General features: G+C 56.6%; 8 protein-coding genes across 8 annotated transcripts; 5 read left to right on the plus strand and 3 right to left on the minus strand.

Annotated features, from left to right (window-relative positions):
- Positions 1-21: 21 nt before the first annotated feature.
- MKK02DRAFT_25116 (uncharacterized protein) lies at positions 22-2,710 on the minus strand (the record flags this gene model as incomplete). Its single annotated transcript, XM_053086988.1, has 8 exons — positions 22-200; positions 259-382; positions 436-632; positions 682-747; positions 798-1,063; positions 1,121-1,264; positions 1,312-1,419; positions 1,467-2,710. 8 exons carry the CDS (start codon positions 2,708-2,710, stop codon positions 22-24), a joined length of 2,328 nt encoding a protein of 775 aa, XP_052946678.1.
- Positions 2,711-3,210: 500 nt separating this feature from the next.
- On the plus strand, positions 3,211-4,460 carry MKK02DRAFT_45611 (uncharacterized protein; the record flags this gene model as incomplete). Its single annotated transcript, XM_053093518.1, has 2 exons — positions 3,211-3,609; positions 3,663-4,460. 2 exons carry the CDS (start codon positions 3,211-3,213, stop codon positions 4,458-4,460), a joined length of 1,197 nt encoding a protein of 398 aa, XP_052946679.1.
- Positions 4,461-4,958: 498 nt separating this feature from the next.
- On the plus strand, positions 4,959-7,096 carry MKK02DRAFT_26485 (MBOAT, membrane-bound O-acyltransferase family-domain-containing protein; the record flags this gene model as incomplete). Its single annotated transcript, XM_053087205.1, has 10 exons — positions 4,959-5,178; positions 5,237-5,304; positions 5,357-5,716; positions 5,768-5,881; positions 5,931-6,074; positions 6,121-6,318; positions 6,370-6,518; positions 6,571-6,745; positions 6,793-6,940; positions 6,990-7,096. 10 exons carry the CDS (start codon positions 4,959-4,961, stop codon positions 7,094-7,096), a joined length of 1,683 nt encoding a protein of 560 aa, XP_052946680.1.
- A 165-nt stretch (positions 7,097-7,261) lies between these two features.
- MKK02DRAFT_45613 (uncharacterized protein) lies at positions 7,262-8,074 on the minus strand (the record flags this gene model as incomplete). Its single annotated transcript, XM_053093519.1, has 2 exons — positions 7,262-7,644; positions 7,714-8,074. 2 exons carry the CDS (start codon positions 8,072-8,074, stop codon positions 7,262-7,264), a joined length of 744 nt encoding a protein of 247 aa, XP_052946681.1.
- Positions 8,075-9,585: 1,511 nt separating this feature from the next.
- MKK02DRAFT_45614 (uncharacterized protein) lies at positions 9,586-11,781 on the plus strand (the record flags this gene model as incomplete). The annotated part of the gene is made up of 6 exons (XM_053093520.1): positions 9,586-9,800; positions 9,844-10,554; positions 10,605-10,716; positions 10,765-10,860; positions 10,906-11,202; positions 11,248-11,781. The coding sequence occupies 6 exons, from the start codon at positions 9,586-9,588 to the stop codon at positions 11,779-11,781; spliced, it is 1,965 nt and encodes a 654-aa protein (XP_052946682.1).
- Positions 11,782-12,399: 618 nt separating this feature from the next.
- Positions 12,400-13,829, plus strand: MKK02DRAFT_33988 (uncharacterized protein; the record flags this gene model as incomplete). The annotated part of the gene is made up of 3 exons (XM_053088825.1): positions 12,400-12,800; positions 12,891-13,450; positions 13,507-13,829. 3 exons carry the CDS (start codon positions 12,400-12,402, stop codon positions 13,827-13,829), a joined length of 1,284 nt encoding a protein of 427 aa, XP_052946683.1.
- A 204-nt stretch (positions 13,830-14,033) lies between these two features.
- On the minus strand, positions 14,034-14,815 carry MKK02DRAFT_33989 (uncharacterized protein; the record flags this gene model as incomplete). The annotated part of the gene is made up of 5 exons (XM_053088826.1): positions 14,034-14,216; positions 14,394-14,421; positions 14,480-14,575; positions 14,617-14,653; positions 14,719-14,815. The coding sequence occupies 5 exons, from the start codon at positions 14,813-14,815 to the stop codon at positions 14,034-14,036; spliced, it is 441 nt and encodes a 146-aa protein (XP_052946684.1).
- A 1,591-nt stretch (positions 14,816-16,406) lies between these two features.
- MKK02DRAFT_33990 (uncharacterized protein) lies at positions 16,407-18,511 on the plus strand (the record flags this gene model as incomplete). Its single annotated transcript, XM_053088827.1, has 10 exons — positions 16,407-16,599; positions 16,652-16,736; positions 16,787-17,098; positions 17,148-17,225; positions 17,278-17,311; positions 17,357-17,467; positions 17,514-17,650; positions 17,694-17,841; positions 17,886-18,346; positions 18,406-18,511. The coding sequence occupies 10 exons, from the start codon at positions 16,407-16,409 to the stop codon at positions 18,509-18,511; spliced, it is 1,665 nt and encodes a 554-aa protein (XP_052946685.1).
- Positions 18,512-18,760: the final 249 nt, after the last annotated feature.

The following is an 18,760-nucleotide window of genomic DNA, read 5'->3' on the forward strand; positions in this document are numbered from 1 at the left end:
CGACCGATGAGGACGACCAAATTACGCCTTCTTTGCCTTCTTCTTGGGCTTTGTCTTGCCCCCGAACTCCATCTGCTTGATTTCCTGGATGCGCTGGGCGTCAAAGTCCTTCCCGAGCCATCGGACGAGAATGAGCGGATTGGTAGGTGGCCGTGTACCGTCTTCTGCTGGAAGTACTCCGTCGGTCGGATGCAGCCCATCTGGCATATCAGCACCGGCTTCCATCGAGATAGAGCATGCTCAGTCGGTAGGACGTACATGGTCTAGCGTTCAGAGCTTTTGCGAAGCTCGGATGCCGCGTCAGGTACTCTTCAACATGTACGAATGATCGCTTGCGAATCAGAATATCGGCCATTCGCTCGCGGACGAGCGGTACAGTCCCCTGGGGAATCAGCTTATTGTCTACCGAGCAAGCCGCGCCAAACAGGTGCTCACTCCTGACACGACCCACAAGTGCTCCACTTGGGGCACCTTGGAACTCTGTGAACCTGGCGGTTGCAGCTTCCTCGCTTCGTTCATTTCGTGCTGTAGGGTCTGGACCTTGGTAATGATCTCTCCGACGGAAAGGGCAGTTGAATCTTCGCCGTCTGTGCCTTCGAACGGGATGAAGGTGGACACTAGGATGGAACCCTCTGCGACTTGTCAGCGCGGACACAAGTCGCAATCAGCATGGCGGCTTACGCTCGATATCCCATTCTCCACCCCACATACCGATCAACTCGCACCCGGCCGGTATGACCACATTCGCTATGACATCAGCTGCTGTACCCGTGAAAGCTCAGTTCAGAATGACTCACTCCTCTTGATGTTATCAAGCACAGTCGAGTTATCCTCTTCCTCCTCCACCTCAACCTTATGCTGCTCTTCCTCCAGATCGACGGTACGCGTTCCTCTTCTCGGCTTGGGATGCGCCCATGTCAGCCCCAAGATCCGCTTGAACCGATCGGGGTTGGCGCCTTCTGCGCGGATCATCGACTCGCGGGAGGGCCAGTTGCCGGTTATTTGGTTTTCGATATCTGCGTAGGATTGAAGCGGGTTGACGAGATTGGACGGAAGGTCGATCCTGTCTGAGTCAGCTTATGTCAATTCAAGACTCCCGGTGCAAGGACGGAAAGCTCACTCCATCATTTCCGGAACAGCGAGCCGGGAGAGATTCTTCTCCTGCCATAAGGCTTTGCACCTCGCGATGACCTCCTTGAACTGCTCCGGCGTGAAGTCGGACGGCGTGACGTGGACACCTATCTCCCGTGGTCTATCTCCGAGTCTAATGTGGTCAGCTCTGTGAATGTGTCCATCCATCCCAAAGCTTACCTGCTATGCGACAGACTGCACGTCTTGCGGCCCGGCTGAAAGACTTGCTTGAGGCGCCACTTTCCGATACCTTGTCTAGGACCACCACCTCCTCCGCAGTCGGTACAGCTGTAAAGTCAGCGTCCATCCCGTTCAAGCCTCAGAGAGGAGCTCACCGCTGGTACTTGGCATCGCACGAATGACAAATCACCTCCGCCAAATATCCGACATTCTCCTTTCCTCCCTTCACTTGCCCAGACCCGATGATCCTCTGGCATACATCGCAGAACTGCCGCCTCTCCTTGACCTTCCTCTCTTCATCTTCCGTCTCCATTCCCATCCGCTGCCTCTTACGCGTCTCGACCGTCCCGATTGCTGGACCTCCTAATCCTGCGTCACCTCCGACAGGCGGCGGCCGCTTGACCGGCAAGCATTCAATGCAGAGGAAAGCGGCGGATATCTCGTCCGGCATCTCCGCCGACGGCGCCCGGACAAGTACCTTTCCCATGGGCTTCTTGCAGACCGAGCAAGCCGGTAGGACCTCGACAGTAACCTTCTTGCCGCCCCGCTTGGACTTTTTCGTCGTTGGCTGCTCGTCCTCCAGGCTGTCGGCCACAGAGGACGGGCGACGCTTGACCGGTGTCTGTACATCCGTAGGGAGGAGGTCCGAATTGCTCCGAGAGATGGGGGACGCGCCGTACATTGGCTGCTGGTGCATCTCCGGGAGCTGTAAAGCGCTCGGAGCGATCCCGAGGTCCGCCCCGCCGGCGTTGATGAGGTTCCCGTCCTGGTCAAAGTCCGGCATCCAGTTGAACATGTCGTCAAAGTTCTCGGTGATCGCGTGGAGGTCGAAGGGGGTCATGGACTGAGGAGGGAGGAATGGGTGGGGCGTGAGGTTGTTTTGCGAAAGCGTTTGGTCCAGCGGGACATTGCTTTGCTGCTGTACCTGCTGGGGCACAGACTGGGGCAGGGTAAATGCCTGTTGAGCCTTATGATAATAGGGGTAGATCTGGCTGGCAATGAGGGGGTTTGCAGCGGGTGGACCGTAGTTGCCGAGAGATGGCGCCGGGGCGGGCGCCAGAGGCATGGGGGCAGCAGCTGGAGTCCGATTGGCTCCTCCCGCTGTCATCTCCTTGAATCTCGCCAGCTCCAGCTCCGCCTCCTTCTCTTTCCGCTTCGCCTCTGCAATCTGCAGCTCCAGCGTACGCGTCTTGAACCGTACGAGTTCCGTCCAAATGGCGACACGCGTAGGATTGTCCGCGGCAGACGGCATCTCGGAGAGGAACGCGATGATGGGGTCGCTGGACTGCTTGGCGGGAGACGTGGCTGCGACCTGGGGATCAATATAGTTGTGTAGAGGTGCGATGCCGCCTGAGGATTGTCGGGATGGACCTGCGCTCCCGGGCTGAGGGTTGTACATTGGGAGCGCGTTGCTTGGGGCCAGCCCGGTCATACCCCAGGGGTCGAGCTGGTCTGAACTGTTGTTCACGTTCATTGCGCTAATGAGATAGCGCGGTGCCAGCTGAGCTGCCGGATGGTAGATGCAGGGGATTGTAAGGGGTAGATATGATGAGACGATGAAGAGATGATGAAGTGAACTGCCAAGATGGAAGATGTTCTCGGGCGCCTTATTCAGGCATCGTCATCACCCAAATCTGCAAGCTCGCTCGCTTCCCCACTTTGTACATTGTCCATCCATACATCACACACACACAATCACACTTTCAGAGAGCGACACGCTCCATCGAATCAGATGAGACACACAAGGACAAGACCTAGTGGCGCAAAGAAGCTCGCGCACGTCCCTTCCTGTACTGACGCTTCTTTTTCCCCCATCAAAGCGCAGCTATCAGAGTCGCTTGCCCATGGTTATGATGCTTCCTCCTTACTACTCATCTCTGCAAACGCATTATCCTCAAGATGGGCGGTAAATCTTTCGCGAAACCAGCCTCCAGGCTTACCACCGCCGAGCTTGACAAACTTACCTCTTTATGCCAGCTTTCCCTCGCGGCCATCTTCTCCCGAATCGAGCGGCTTCGCTGCATCACCTCCAAATCCTCACATGGTGATCTCGACCTCCTCTGCTCGTTCGACGAGCCGGACATCCGCATCGGGTCGGCGGAAGTTGGCGTGACCTCCATCGAGGCGGGTAAAGAGGCGCCAGGGGAGGAAGGGAATGTCGTGCGGGTGCGGCGGTTCTGCGATACTGTCAGTGCTGCACTCGGGGCGGACGGATGGGTGCTCGCATTCTACGGGTACCCTATCATCGCGCTGCAGGTCCCGCATACGGTCACTAGCCCTTCAGGCGAGATCGAAGAGGTGAGTTATCGGTAGTGATCTCTTGTCCGCCGAAGCGCAATCTGACTATCCAGGCATTTTGGCAAGTCGACATAGCACTCGTCCACCCCGACATGCTTGATGCCTACCTCGTCACCTGCTCCTACAACATCGTCTTTGCCCTCCTCGTCCTCGCCTGCCAAGCCTTATCCCCTTCCCTATGGTTCAAGCGCAAATCGCTCTGCCTCCGCCATCGACCCTTCTCCGGGCATCCCATCATCCAAATCACCCTCATCGACGACCAGGACGAGCTATGGGAATGGCTCGGTCTGGACATGGCGGTGTGGCACGCTGGATTTGACAACTACGTGGCGATCTATCGGTGGATCACGACCAATCCTGCCGGATCGGCACTGGTGGATGCGTGGAATAGGGTGGCGGCGGGAACGATGGACGGGGTGCGGATCGAGTACAAGCGCTTCCACACCCGCATCGACGGCGTTCCCGAGTTTATCGCTTGGCTAAAGGCGAACCGGGTCGTGTCGCCTTCGGATAGGTCAGCCCACGGGCCGATCACTTCTCCTCGTCGCAACTCAAGTGCGTTGGACTCTGGGCAGGAGCTGCCCCTCGACGATATCGTCATTCCCCTTCTCAAGCGGAGCGGCCAACTCAAGAGCTACTCCGCTCAAGTCGAGCCCATTTGGGCGAATGTATTACGCATCGTGGCGAACACCGAGAAGAGGAAGGCGAACAAGGAGAAGGCGAAACGGGACGAGGAGGCGGCGCGGGCGAAGCGAGCTGCCCTCGCGGCTGAGGCTAAGAAGGGCAGTAGTGGCAGCTCCGCCGAGCTTGCCAAAGGGGCGTCGAATCTGAAGGTGGACGGTGGAGGGTAGCTGAGTGGGGACGCTGAGCGCACGGCGGTACAGGCGGTCGAAGGAAGCGAGAAGTAGCGATGTGTCTCCGGCGAAGAGGGAGGAGGAGTCATACAAGATCGTCCATATCATACTTATCTGTCGTACACCTATCATCTGTCATGTAGTCCCCGTCGATGTCTCGTCTGGGCACTGCCGGCCGTAGGCCATAGGCAGTGCAGGCACAGCTTGGCCAGAGCTGTAAGGAATGCTCGCACGGACCAATATCTTCGCGGCTCTCTGCAGCCGGCGCGCTGATCTGAGCATATCGACTATTCCTATATCTCCTGGGCTTTACATCTACGTTGACAAGCGACTATGAATATCAAGGCCCGTATCGGCTCATCCACTCGCATCTCATGAGCGAGCCTGCCGGATTTGGTACGCGACAGCGAGTCAGTAACACCGCAAATCGCAAGCCAGCCTGATCGCCTGGCCTTGCGCGAATCCGCAGCTGACGCGCTGCAGTCAGGGAAGATGATGCCGACACACTCTCGCTCTACGGAAGCGCCCGAAGATCAGCCACGAAGCAGACTGCGTCTGACAGACTTTACTGTCACGATACCGGACAGCAAGGCTCGCCCGTCCACGTCAGAGGCACAGCCGTCCCGATGGGGGTCAAAGGAGTTCATGTTCTACGGGTTCGCGCTCGTACTCGTGCTGCCGGTGATGATATACTGGCCAACTAGATTGAGTACACGTGAGTCTATAGTATGCACTATAGAAGTAGCCGCTCGATGAACAGCTAATGAGCTTAGCTTTACATCCAAACTGGGGCGACTACTCGCACCGTCTGAGTCCCGGCTGGCTCTTTGCTCGGCCAGTCGTAAGCTGCATTCCGGGGTCACGCTTCAGTATACTTGACTGACCGTCCGTAGGACAATAGCGACGCCCAGTATCGGTCCTTCCGGAACGGTCTACCTGGCCTACTCGCCCTTGGTTCCGTCTACCTCCTTGCCTCGACCGTCCACTCACGCATCTCCCCGTCCGCCAAGTCTAGGTCGGACTTCCTCCTTATCTCCTCCATCCTCACCCTGATCGCCCTGCACGGTCTGTCTGCCTGGAAAGTCATCGCTATACTCTATGCCAATTATCGGCTCGTCAAGTCCTCGCTTCCCCCTCTGGCCGGCCGATTCTGGCCAGGACTCCTCATCGCAGCGAATATGGGTATACTCCTCCTCAACGAAATGTATAATGGGTATGATCTTGGACGGCTTCATCCGCTGCTGGAGACACCAGTAAGTGCCCGCCAATCTGCAGAGAGACAGCTGATGATGAACTCAGGATAGTCTGCTTTGCGAGGGGTACTGCCGGTCTGGCATGCCCACTTCAACATCACGATGCTTCGGATAGTATCCTTTGGTTTGGACTACCACTGGAGAGAACGCGCCTCTCAGGCTGAAGTGAGGGCTCTCCAGCTCCTGTGCAAGCCGCGTTTTACTGGCTGACCAGCAGGTACCGACTGATCATCGAAGCCGCACTACCCGCAGTCTGTCGGAAGACCAGTACTCGCTTTCGAACTGTATCGCCTACTGCTTATATCCGCCTCTGTACATCGCTGGGCCGATCATCACCTTCAACGACTTTATCTGGCAGGTGAGCATGGCAATTGCTAGCCTGATCTGGTTTGCTGATGCCATAGGTAAACGCACCTCTGAAGATCACCGTTCGCGAGCGAGCGTTATACGCATTCCGCTTCGTCTGCTCCTTCCTTACCATGGAAGCGGTCCTGCATACCATGTATGTGGTGGCGATCAAGGATACAAAGGCTTGGGCTGGCGATTCTCCTGCGGATCTGAGCATGATAGGTTTCTGGAATTTGGTCATAGTTTGGCTGAAAGTAAGTCTATCATGTGCATGGGGTCGAAATTGAATATGCTGATAAGATCAGCTACTTCTACCTTGGCGCTTTTTCCGGCTTTGGGCACTTCTGGACGGAGTAGATCCTCCAGAGAACATGATCCGCTGTGTGGCCAACAACTACTCGACTTTGGGCTTCTGGCGAAGCTGGCATAGGAGCTACAATCTCTGGGTCGTCCGGTGAGCTAGCATATTCTCGTTGCGGGCAAATGAGACATAGCTGATAACCTAGATACATCTATATACCGGTCGGCGGATCGAAGAACGCCGCTCTGGCAACACTGCTCGTCTTCACCTTCGTCGCACTATGGCACGATCTCTCATTCAAGCTGCTGGCTTGGGGATGGCTTGTCAGTCTCTTAATCCTGCCTGAGCTGGCCGCGAGGAAGCTGCTCCCCTATAGCAAAGTAAGTCTAAGCGGGCCCGCCGGTTTGAGGTGTTCGCTTATTGGTAGTATGGGCACGAGCCATGGTATCGCCATGTTGCCGCAGTGGGCGGTGTCGTCAACATGCTCTTCATGATGTCTGCCAATCTCGTCGGCTTCGTCCTTGGTCTGGACGGGGTGAAGCACCTGGTGGTGCAGCTCACATCTACTGTCACCGGTCAATATGAGATCCGAGACTGCTCTGAGACAAGGCTGATACCCTACAGGCTGGATCTTCTTCACCTTCTCTTGCTTCTGCTTGTTCATCGGCGTGCAGCTCATGTTCGAGTATCGAGAGGAGGAGAGAAGAAGAGGGATTGATAGGAGATGTTGAGGATGCATGGATTGGAATTGGACGCCACGGAATAAGAAGACCACGCCTTGACTTTGGCATCGATCGCCAGAGCCAGACAGTCTTCCATTGCTCGGGAAGCTGCAGTGGACTTTGTATGATACTGATCAGATGCGAGCACTTGGCTAATACTACGCTACAGACAATCTACTTTAAGGCCAGATTTCGTTTGATCTCCCCTACCCCCTCCCTGAACAGCCACATGGCATAAATCTTGTGTAGCACCTGCAAGAAGTCCGGCTTGAGCGCCGTGTTGACCGTAGGATTGCAGGAGATGTGGTCGTACTGGATCCGTATGACTGTAGCCGATGAGGGATGGGAGACCTGGAACCGGTGGACGCCTGCGAAGGTGCCGTTGCCACTCCCGAAGATCAAGTCGATATGGCTGCCGGTTTCTGAGGGGTGGTGATCGAGGGATATGTCGGCGATCTGGAAGCCGCCGAAGAGGAGGGTGTGTGGAGGGAGTAGATGGGAGGGAGGGAGATCATCAACGGACCAGATGATCAGGGTAGCGGTGCCCACCTTGATGGCTTCACGGTAAGCTTTTGCTCAAGCCTGGATCCGGAGATAGAAAGGAGTGCGGTGGAAGCGGTACTCACACGGAAAGTAGGTCAGAGTCCGCCGTAACATCCTCAGAAGGGACCGCTCCGGTGCGAAGACCCTGCCTCCAAAGAAGCCCCGGATAAACTGCGCTAAAACCGCCTCATCTGCCGGAGCGGACCTATCCGGGGGAATTATCACGTCGATGAAGCGCGAGTCCTCTACCTGGACATGGTTATTAGGGTTGACGTGTTCACGAACGGCGGATGATTGGATGAGGGAGTTAGGGACGCTATCCGCGCTGGCGATGCGCGTAAGAGGGACGGGGGAGATTCGTCGATAGACGTCAAGGATGTGCTTGGCGGTCATTGTCAGGGGAATGCCTAGGGCGAAGGCGATGTAGAGACTTCGGCTTGACATTCTGGTGAGAGGGTCTTCGTATGTATGAGAGAAGCAGAAGAAGAAGGCATTGGTCGAACGCTGAGCTTCACGGAGGTACTCGGAGCTGACTGAAGAGCCTCGGAACAGTGCGGCGTATCGGAGCGGCCCGGCAAATTGAGGAATGCGGAGTTCCGGAGCCGGATTCGGCCTGGGTGGCGGGAGATATTGGAAGATGGAGCTGTGATGCTTTGGCTTTTGGCCTCGGAGACTGGGCATGACCAGGCAGCCCGTATGGGCGTAATCGAATCATCGCTCAAACCAGGCTGGTGGGAGGATTCAGCAATTCAATTGCAGATTGGGCCGGCTGCGCCCCCAAGCAGAGTTGATGGGGTGCAGTCGATATACAGCCAATATGGGCAGACGGCATGATATACATTTATTGGGACACAGAGTCTCTCATATATTCGGATCGCTTCGTCGCTGTCGAGATATCAAACGACGGGTTAAGACCAGCCCCGGCCGCTTCGTTCCGCCGCCCGCCACTTGATGCTTGATGTCGGAATGGCTTTCCCCTTTCTCGTCGCTCATTCCCTTCAATCATGATCGCATAGAGACCTCGAGCTCGTCCTCTAGAGGGTCTAAATCCCTCTGTCATGCCTTGATTTTCTTCCATCCTGTCTCCTCGAGCTTGCTCTTCGTCTATTCTTCTTCCCGCCTCGACATTGGGCAGAACCCAGATATATGCGCGTGAACTGATTGATAGAATGCAGAGCAAGCTTCGAATACCCTCCTGCAAGGCCCTGGAAGGGATCTCTCGGCGACGTTAACGTCTTAGGCATTGCGTCTGCTCGCTCAATTGGCGTCCCATCGGAGCGGGACTTTGCCACCCATCTTCGCTAGTTGAGAATTCTGGCATCTTCTGCCAGCCGTTGCTGATTGCAGATGTTATGTCATCTTTGAAAAAACAAAAACAGTCTATCAGTGCCGGCTCATGAATCACCAGCCCCACAATGCCCCACACTACTCGCTGCCGCCACAAAGCCACACGAGCTCCTCGTATGGATGCATGATCGACACGCGTTACAGCGGATTACGGCATCCTCAATGCAAGGAACCCTGACGCGTTTCAGAATTGGCACACCAAGCGACCCATTCCTCAGTCGTCCATCTCGCCCTATCTACACTGTTCATCTCTGTAGTGGACTGCTCCTTCGCCGACTAGGAGCATACGATCTCGGCAGGACCATCTTGATCGAAGACGCGGCGATCGACCCTCCGTCAAAGGCACGATACGCGTTTCTGAAACATCTTTGTGCTCAATTCCTCCTGAGGGGCCAAGACCGGGAATAGACGGAGGGTTTCCCTTTATTGCATTGTGGTATCTCTTTGCTAGACATCCAAAAGCTCGATCTGCGGTGGGAAGAGTACCTTGTACTTCATCTTGTAGATATACCCATCTGTGAGTACCCCCCAAATCGCGATTGTCGGGCTTCGCGCGCGTCGAGGTTGACCCAACAGCGATATCAAGTTTCATGTCGTCAAACTTCGCCATGCCATCTCTGCTCCCCGACACATCTACCGCGCCATCTTCGGCGCTCAACACACCCGACGCGAGCAGCGACGTCGAGTCTCGCGTGGTGACGGAGGGGAAAAGCGCGTCTGCCAAAAAGGCCGCAGGTGACGCGACTGAGAATGGGAGAAAAGAGGTGGACAGGGCGAAAATGCCTCCTCCGCCTCTGCCTATCAAGGGGACTTCTGCAGCCGCGTATGGTCAATCTTTCTCGTTTGAGTACAGGACTGACCATCAGTCCGCGAATGGCGCGTATGCCTTCTCTATCCGAAATCACCTCACACCTTCACATTCCCACTTCCACCATTTCGCCCAAAACCCCTCCTCGCTTGGCGGTCAATACCAATCCCACCACCGTGCCGTCCTCGTCGGCCGCATTGGGCTCTGCGCTCGGCTCGGCTCCCTCGCCATATACTGCCAGCCCATCCGGCCGGCTCAAGCTCCCCGCTAGCGCAATGATGCGAACGCGCAGTGGATCTTCTTCGCAGGTAGTCACACTGGCATCTCTGGCCAAGATGGAGCGGACCGGATCGAGCGATGGACAAGGTACGCCCAAATCAGCTCTCCCGGATAGCGCAAAGAACAGCCCGCTGGCCGGGACGGACGCGGCGAGCCCTCAGCCGGATAGCGCTACGCACAGTCGACAGGCGAGCAGGGAGTACGTCGAGGGGTACAAGGACGTCCCGAGTCTCGCTGCGATCCGGCAGCGGATCAACTATGCTCAGGGTCCAGGGGCGGGGGATGACAAGGACAAGGATAAGGCTCAGGTGCCGGCGCCGAGCCAGAAGGGGAAGAAGCACGATGAGGAGGACGATTTGGAGACGGTCGAGACATTGTTGGAGGACGACAAGGGGGAGGATATTGCGCTGGGGACTGCCAGTACGAGCGCTACGATTGAGGCGGAGCTGCGGACGAGTAAGGGGCAACAGCATATGCTCCAACATCCTTGGTGAGTCCCAGCCTGCGTCCGTTGTGGTGCAAGCAGGGCTGATCTGACAGGACAATGTACTTTGACGCAAAGAGCTATATGCCACCAGTCGAGCAGTCGGCAGGGAAGGATGGAGGAGGTGACTATGAGAAGTCATTGCTGCGTGTTGGGAGAATAGACTCGGTGAGTTATATCTGTCAGTTACGTTTAGAGACGGCGCTGATCAAGCAGGTTGAGGCATTTGCCAGGCATATGAACAATCTCCGCCTGCCGTCTGTACTGAAGCCCAACTCGAACTACCATCTGTTCAAGGGCGATATCCGGCCGGTGGGTTTCTCCCTATATCAGCTTGAGCTTTGGCTGACAGTGTAGATGTGGGAAGATCCCGCGAACCATGCCGGAGGGAAATGGGTCATTCTCTTCCGCCAATGTCCGCACCTCTTCGATATCGCCTGGGCCAACTTGACAATGGGCCTCATCGGCCAAATGCTCGATGCAGAGGACGGCGTCTGCGGCATCGTAGCGAGCAACAAACCTCGTGCTCATCGCCTGCAAATCTGGACGAGGGATCGGGAGAATGTGGAAATTCTGAATGTGCTGGGGCAGCGGATCCTGGATATGATGAAGGTGGAGAAGAGTGAGATGGAGGGCATTTCGTTCGAATACCAGGTGAGCTACCCGGAACAATGAAGAGGAATCCGGCTGATCCGCCAGTATAATGCGTCGGACGCCTACCCGCCCGCCAACGCCTTCATCAACATCTCCTTTGCCTCTCGCGGCTTCACGCCATCGACCCCGTCTAGGCTCGGCATGACAGCGTCGCCCAGTCTCAACTTCCCTTCACCGGCTGGATCGGGAACTTCCCACCTCTCCCCGGCGCTGAGCTCCGCCAATCCCTCGCCTACCCCCTCAACCCACCCGCTCCCCCTTCATCCTCGACCCGGAAACCTCACTATCAACGTCATACCCCAACATCAAGGCTCCTCCCCGCTTCGCGGCGAAAACCGCCCGGTCTCGCCAATGATCACCCCCACGCCCTCGCCGAAGCTAGCGCACCATCTCCCCCGTCCGCCCAATTCAGAGACGATTAAGGCATCGACACTGTCCCCGTCCATGTCGTCTCCCTCCCTGTCTGGAGGCACAGGCATGAAACGCCTAGGTAGTGGGCAAGGGAGCAATGCTTTTGCAGGACCGATGGTCGGTTCGCGTAGTCCCCGAGCGGAGCCGGCACGATTGGCTGGTGTCTAGCCGTGGGCTGCTAGGGTTTTGCATTGTTTTAGTCATAGTACCTGTCTCTACCCATACCCATACCCTTGTACAGTGTCTTGCTTGATGCACGTGCTGCTGTCGGTCCAGCTGCGTGATCGGACTCGTACTCCGCAGAAGCACCATAGCTACGGCACCGCATTCCTCTAGCCGGGAGCAGATTTCCGGCCTGGCAACGGTGGCGACGAAGCACGCTGCGAAGGTAAATATCACTCGCTGGTGCACCATAACCTTCTCTACAGCAGACCTTCAAGAAGTCCCAGTATCCATATCGGATCATAGTAGAGTTTGGCGAACGCCAGAAAGTCTCGCGGACCGACTTCAAGATGGAAACGATCTTATCAGATAAGCAGGTACGTCTGTTCTTCCATTTCGGCCGACCTCATCCGATGGCCCGCCAGCTTCTCTGATGTGGTGCTATCATATACTATCGACCCGGCTTGGCAATATACTGGCGCATGTCCGTCGTATAAAGCACAACCCTTTGATCTTCCCAAAAACCCAATCAAGCCGTCTCCTTTCTTCCTTCATCACTCCCTTCAACTCCCTTGCCGCCCTTGCTTCCTTTCTCCGCTCCTAGTCTCCTCTATCTTCGCCGACATGCCTCCCGTCTGCCCCTTCATCCATTTGATACCTCAGCTCTCAATCGCTCCGCACTCCCCCGGTGGCTACCATTCACCCAACGGCGGCCCCATCTCCCCGCCCCTCGCCTCCCCCTTCGCGAGCGGCACCATGACGCCCTCGTTCGCGCCCAACGCACCTGCCGACTACCTTTCCGCCGCCGCCGCTCAGCTGCACAAAGGTGCTGCGGTCTCCGCAGACGATTTGAGCCTTCCCGAGAACCTGGACCTGGGATTGCCGATCTCGGAGTTGCTCAAGATCGGGACGCAGCGTGCGCATGCGGATGCGGAGCATAGTGAGGGCGCAAAGGAGCTGATGAGGGGTACGTTGGGGCTGGAGGAGTATATACGGTGGAACGTGATTCTATGGAGGGTATATGAGTGAGTTGGCTTTTTGCATGTCAGCCTGTCTATCATCGAGCCCAGCCCGGGCGTCACGGTGAGGTGGCTGAGGAAATGCTGATGAGGTAGCGCTCTCGAGCTGGCCCTGTCGGAACACTATGACCATCCCGTCCTTGCCCCAACCTACGATCCGCGCACGCTCGGCCGGTCCTCCGTCCTCGCGCAGGATATCACCCACCTTCTCACTCTCCTACCTACCACCTCCCCCTCATCCGTCTCCATCCCTCCACACAAGCTCACTGCTCTCTCAGCCCCCCTTCCACCCTTCCCTCTCGCCCCCTTCCTCTTACCGGTATTTACCGACCCGCCCGCCGCTCTGCTCGCTTATCTGACCCACATCAAATCCCTCTCGTCCTCACCTACGGCCGCATCCGGACTGCTCGCACATGCCTATGTACGGTATCTGGGCGATATGTCCGGTGGCCAGTTCATCGCTGCGCGGATCAAGAGGAGTTACAGTCTGAAAGGAGCGGACGGGCTACGGTTCTTCCATTTCGATCAGGCAGGGAGGGGGGCGGAGGAGCTGGATGATGAGCCGGGAGGCGAGACAAGGAAGAGGCTGGGCGAGCTGAAGGATTGGTATAGAAGGGGAATGAACGAGGGGGTTGGCGAGGACAAGGATCTCAAAGGTGAGTACTGCGGCTAGCGGATATTGATCGAGGATGAGCTATAGCTGACACGATAGCACATCTCGTGAAAGAAGCGAATCTCGCTTTCGCTCTCAATACCCACCTCTTCTCGTTGATTCAGCCCACCTCAGTACCGTCTGCCAGCAGCACCGCGAAAACTTCGAAAACTTCGCCGGTAGAAGCTGTTGCGCAGTCCGCACGCGTAGCCACTGCTCGTGCAGCGCAAGCTAGGCCACATAGCCCGTTCAGCTGGAGCGGGTCGGGCACGCTCGACAAGGTCATCATGGTGCTCGTGGCGGTACTCGTCGGGCAGGCGCTCAGGCGGGGAGTGCCGTACCTCGGAGAGCAGTGGGAGATGCTCGGACTAGGCGGGAAGTGAGAAGGGGGTGGATTGCTCAGGTTGTGTATAGATGACGACGATCACAAATGATCCACTACGAGCATGTATTATCAGCTGTCTATCTCTCTCTACACATGGAGCGTCGGGGTGGGAAAGGTATCAGAACAGACATCATGGGAAATTACATGTGAATATGCTGAGTAACCTGTGAAAAGGGGAGGACATGGCGTCTCCCCGTTAATGCTAACTATAGAATGGAACCCAATGTGACCTTCGTCGCTGTGACATGCGTACACCCCAAGCCCAACTTCTCTCCCATATCCCTACACCGCCGATAGCTCGCCTCCCTTGGACACCGCCGCCCCCTCTGTCCTCACGGTCTCTCCCAATCCGATTCGCGCTCAGCATCGGCCGAGGCGCTGCGGCCTAGTTCTTAGCGAAGTTGATGAGCCGGTTTGTAGCCTGGGATGTCTGGGAGAAGGGCTGGTGCATCTGGTCGTAATTCTTCGGACGGCGGAAGAGGAGGACATGTGGTTCCTGGGGCCTAGTCAGCGCTAGTCCACACAGAAGGCAGCGTGCCCCTACGCGAGACGTCGGACTCACAGGATCGTGGCGCATGTACATCTCCCATCTGAATGGTCAGTTCAAATCCAGAACTCAGAGCAGTATGCTTGAACCAGAGAACTCACCCTGGTGACTGCCTTATACCGAGTGCGCGCCATGTCTCTTCGCTGCACACTCCAGGTGGACAAAAGCGGAGGAGCTGTTTGGGGAGGATGACGTGTCTGCTTCGTGAGCTCGGGTCACGTACCCAGGGCCATCTCACGGCGCTGTACCGCTCGGACTGACGGCGATGCACGTACCTGTACTCGTAGTCTTCGTCTGTCTCATCAGATTGTGCGCCTTTTTGGAACAGGGGTGTACTCACTGGAATATCTAGGCGAGTATGATATCTTCTCTGCGAACTGCTCGACGGCCTTCCGCTTCTCATCTGCCGAGTAGGGTTTTTGGGTATACTTTGACATGCTGGCTGATGGGGTTGTAAAGGGGTGGTGGCGATGTGGGATGCTAGTGCGGAACGAAGCGAGCTGGAGAGTGGGATGTGATCGTCAAGGGCGTGATGGGTGTCGTGTGCTGCAGGGGTCAGCTTGCTCCTCGGCAAAGGGACGCGACGTATCCCTCCGACGGCGAATCCAGACGCGTATATCGCGCTGAGCATTCCAACGCGCTGCAAGAGAAGCAGAACCTACCGATGCTGAAGAGCAGACCGTAAAAAGTTGTTTGTGTGCGAAGTGGAGTGAAGTGGTCGCTTAGAGCTATGTATACCGTCTACCGATGCTGAGTTGTCTGTGCTATATATGTCGATGCTGGGAGCTTGGAGTATGAGCTGAAAGATGCAAAGTGAAACACTATGGGTGATTGTGATTGAATGGGATTGTTGACGGAGATGGAGGTCAACAAATGTCGGACAGGTACCAGGGTTGGATGAGCGTTACGGAATGTGGAGGTCAAGTCACGGCCGAACCTGCAGGGTTTGGGGAATGTAGAGGCAGTCGGTCAAGGGTGATAGAGTCAGCAGCAGGGCACGCGACCAGCACGCGACTGTGCGTCGTCTGTTCAGGGCTGTCCATGTCTCAGCGTAGTTGGAAGGGGGATTGATGGCTTTCCAGAACACCTCTTGCTAATGGCTGTCACAAGAGTCCGAGCACACGACCAATGGCGTCCCTGAAACAAATCAGTCGCGTTGAAATGTCGTAACGCCGTAACGCCCACCTCAGCGCCGAGTCGTCGACCTCGCTCTGGGCGCAACCTCTTCACCTTCCTCACACACTCGGAGAGCCTCGAGGAAGCACACGCTCGCTCTGACACCTCCCTTACCATTCAACCGTATGCCGGTGCTCGGCCGATTTTGTCGGAGGATCAGGAAACCAACACACGCGCCCTAAACACCTTCGGGCCGCAGGTTTCGTCTCCAAGCGACGAGTATTTCGCCAGGCTCAGACCCGACTTACGGCCACGCCCTCATCTGTCCAAATGTACCAAGCTGCAGCCCTCCCTCGGTGTCCCCTCCCTCGGTGTCTGGAAGTGGAGGTGTATGTACGATGAAACGGCTGCGGTGGTTGTGCTGAAACAAGCTCTGGAAGGTGTGTGGAATGTGCACGAGCCCCACCCTTTTCAGCTTTTGCCCCCCGTTTCATCATCAAAGGAGGGTGCACAAGCTTCAACAAGCGCAGCTACCCTCAATCAACAACTCGGTACGCGCTTGGGCGCTGGGCGTCATATATATATTGCCTCTCATCTTGCCCTTATACTCAACTGACATACTCACGACATCGTTCACGACCTCTTTTATACTCTCTCTCTTCCTTCCCACTCCCTTCTTCTCCCCCTCTCGCATCGCTTACACTGCGATCACCTCCACCAGCCAATCCGGCACTCACACTCCTTTGAACTCCCAGCACAGCTCAACACAGCCCAGACATCGATATATCAGTCAACGGGCGGACCCTCATCACTCGATTCGACGTCGATCTCGCCACAACCCCTCCTCCCCCCTCCTCACCTATCACGGTTTAACCTCGCAGGTCGAGTCAACCCGTATATCCAGTCATCAGAATGGTTCGCCACTCCACCTCGGTCCTCGGCGTCGCGCTCGCCGCTCTGGGCATGCTGGTCAGCCCCGTCGTCGGACAAGCCTGGGTCATGTCCGAGGGTATGGCCATCACGATGAGCCGGGTAGACCCCATCGTCAATCCTGGAGGGATAGCGGGACACGTCCATAATGTCCTCGGCGCGTCCAAATTCAGCCGTGAGTGTGACCTGAGTGGTATGCGACATTGGAGCAGAGCTGACGCTTCCAGAAAACCTGCTGAGCCCCGCCGATCAGCTCTCGTCCAAGTGCAGTAGTCTGAACGTCCAGGCGGACAAGTCCAACTACTGGGTCCCGTAAGTCACCTTCCTTCATCGGGGTATGGGACTTCCCGCTGATCCCTCAGACAACTCTACTACCGGTACAAAGACAACACCATGGCGCCCATGCTCGGATCTGCCCGCGTCTACTACTTCAACAACGCAGCGAACATCAAGCCCTTCCCGCCAGGCCATAGGATGATCAGCGGTATGACCTCGACCCGAAACGTCAGCGACGAGAAAGCCTTCGGTCTGTTGATCTCCTGCAACCACGGCGCGCAGACGAGCTACATGCCCAACAAGACTTCTCACCCGGGAGGATGCGGACTGGTCACGCTCGGAATCTTCTTCCCGAGTTGCGGAAAGGCGGATGGTTCGCTCGATAGTGATGATCACTTGTAGGTCGCTATTACTGTGATTGAGAAGACGTGAATGCTGATCTGGCAGCTCGCACATGGCTTGGCCACACAATTACGTCGGATCTACACCTGTACCGCACGTCGCAGGCGAGTACTGCCCTGACTCGTGAGTCCTGCTGAAGATCCGCCGCACCCTTGTGGAAGTAGCTGACATCAAGGCACCCTATCCACTACCCTTCTGTCTTTGTCGAGGTGAGCCAAGCGCGACTTTGAGCCTCATCAACGCTGACCCCGCAGCACAACTATTGGTTCAACGACGCTCAGCCATGGAGGAACGAGGACGATCTTTTGGTGCTTTCCAACGGGGACACTACCGGTCTCGCCTACCACGGTGACTTCCACAACGGCGTAAGTGCTTCATCATCATTCCTGATAACCTTGCTGATGGTTGCAGTGGGATCAGAAGGTCCTTACGGATGCGATCAACCAATGCGTCGTCGGCGATGGCGTCTCCAACTGCCCGCCGTTCGCGCCCTCCGTCAGCAGGGATGATGCCTGGAATTGCCGTCTTGAGGGTGATGTGCCTGCAGAGTATGTACATCTCGCCTTGTCAAAGCTCAAGCTGACTGTCCAGGGATATCGGTATCGTCACACCCCTTGCCAACCTTCCCGGTTGCAACCCCGTCTGGAAGGCCAGCATGTCCGACACCAAGCCGACCTGCGCGGTGGCGCCTCCTAAGCCCGCCTACGTCGCCCCGAACGCATACTTCAGGTCTGACTGGGTGAGCTAGATACTCTGGCAAACTGGCGCATAGCTGACCGGCAGCAACGCATGAATATCCCCCTCGCCTACCCCAACGCCACTACGGACAAGCTCACCGACTGGTACCGCCCCACTACCTTCAAAGGTATCCAGCCGGCACCCGGAGGTGGATCCTCCTATCTGAAAGTCTGGGGATCAGAGGATACCGCCAAATACGTCAAGGTATCGACGGCAGAGGACGTCGCCAAGGTCTTCGTCGGAGACGGTGATGTCAAGCTCGACTCGCCTGCCCCAGCATCGTCTTCCTCCGCTGCTGCCTCCAGCTCTGCCTCGACTGCCGCTGCCGCGTCCTCGGCTGCCTCCCAACTCAATTCGGGGTCCGAGATGGACGCTGTTCAGCTGAATGCGAACCCCGTCAAGTCCGCTTCGTCCTCGGCGGCCGATAGCTCGGACGGTCTCCCTACTGTCACCGTTACACACTCCGCCCCGGCTGTCACGGTTACTGTCGCAGACAAGACTTGCCGGTGAGCTGAGTGCTCCTGTGTTCATTGACAAGCATCCTGGACGCTAGCTGACGTTGTAGCCGGTCCAACAGCAAGCGCCTCCTATCGCGCAAAGCGGGCGAGATGAAGGACACCATCCGCAGCCATGTCTCGCGGCGAAGCAGGCGGAAGGCCGTCCAGGGGTAATCGGTGGGAAGGATGAGGGAGCCCCCTTTTGTAGATAATTTGTCCTTTCTCTCGGTTTCCGGCGGGCAGTGGGTACAAAACATATAGCGACAGGGCTGGGACCTGGTCGAGCAGATGCAGAACGATGAAACACGCCCTACTTGCTGTTTTAGCTCTTCCATAATAGAGGTTTGACGAGGTTCATACTATCTTCTCTCGGACTTGGGACTATGGATACAAACAGCTAAAAATGAACTAGACAACCGTATC

Source organism: Dioszegia hungarica (assembly GCF_025882075.1).
Source record: "Dioszegia hungarica strain PDD-24b-2 chromosome Unknown MKK02contig_8, whole genome shotgun sequence".
NCBI classification, from domain to species: Eukaryota; Fungi; Basidiomycota; class Tremellomycetes; order Tremellales; family Bulleribasidiaceae; genus Dioszegia; species Dioszegia hungarica.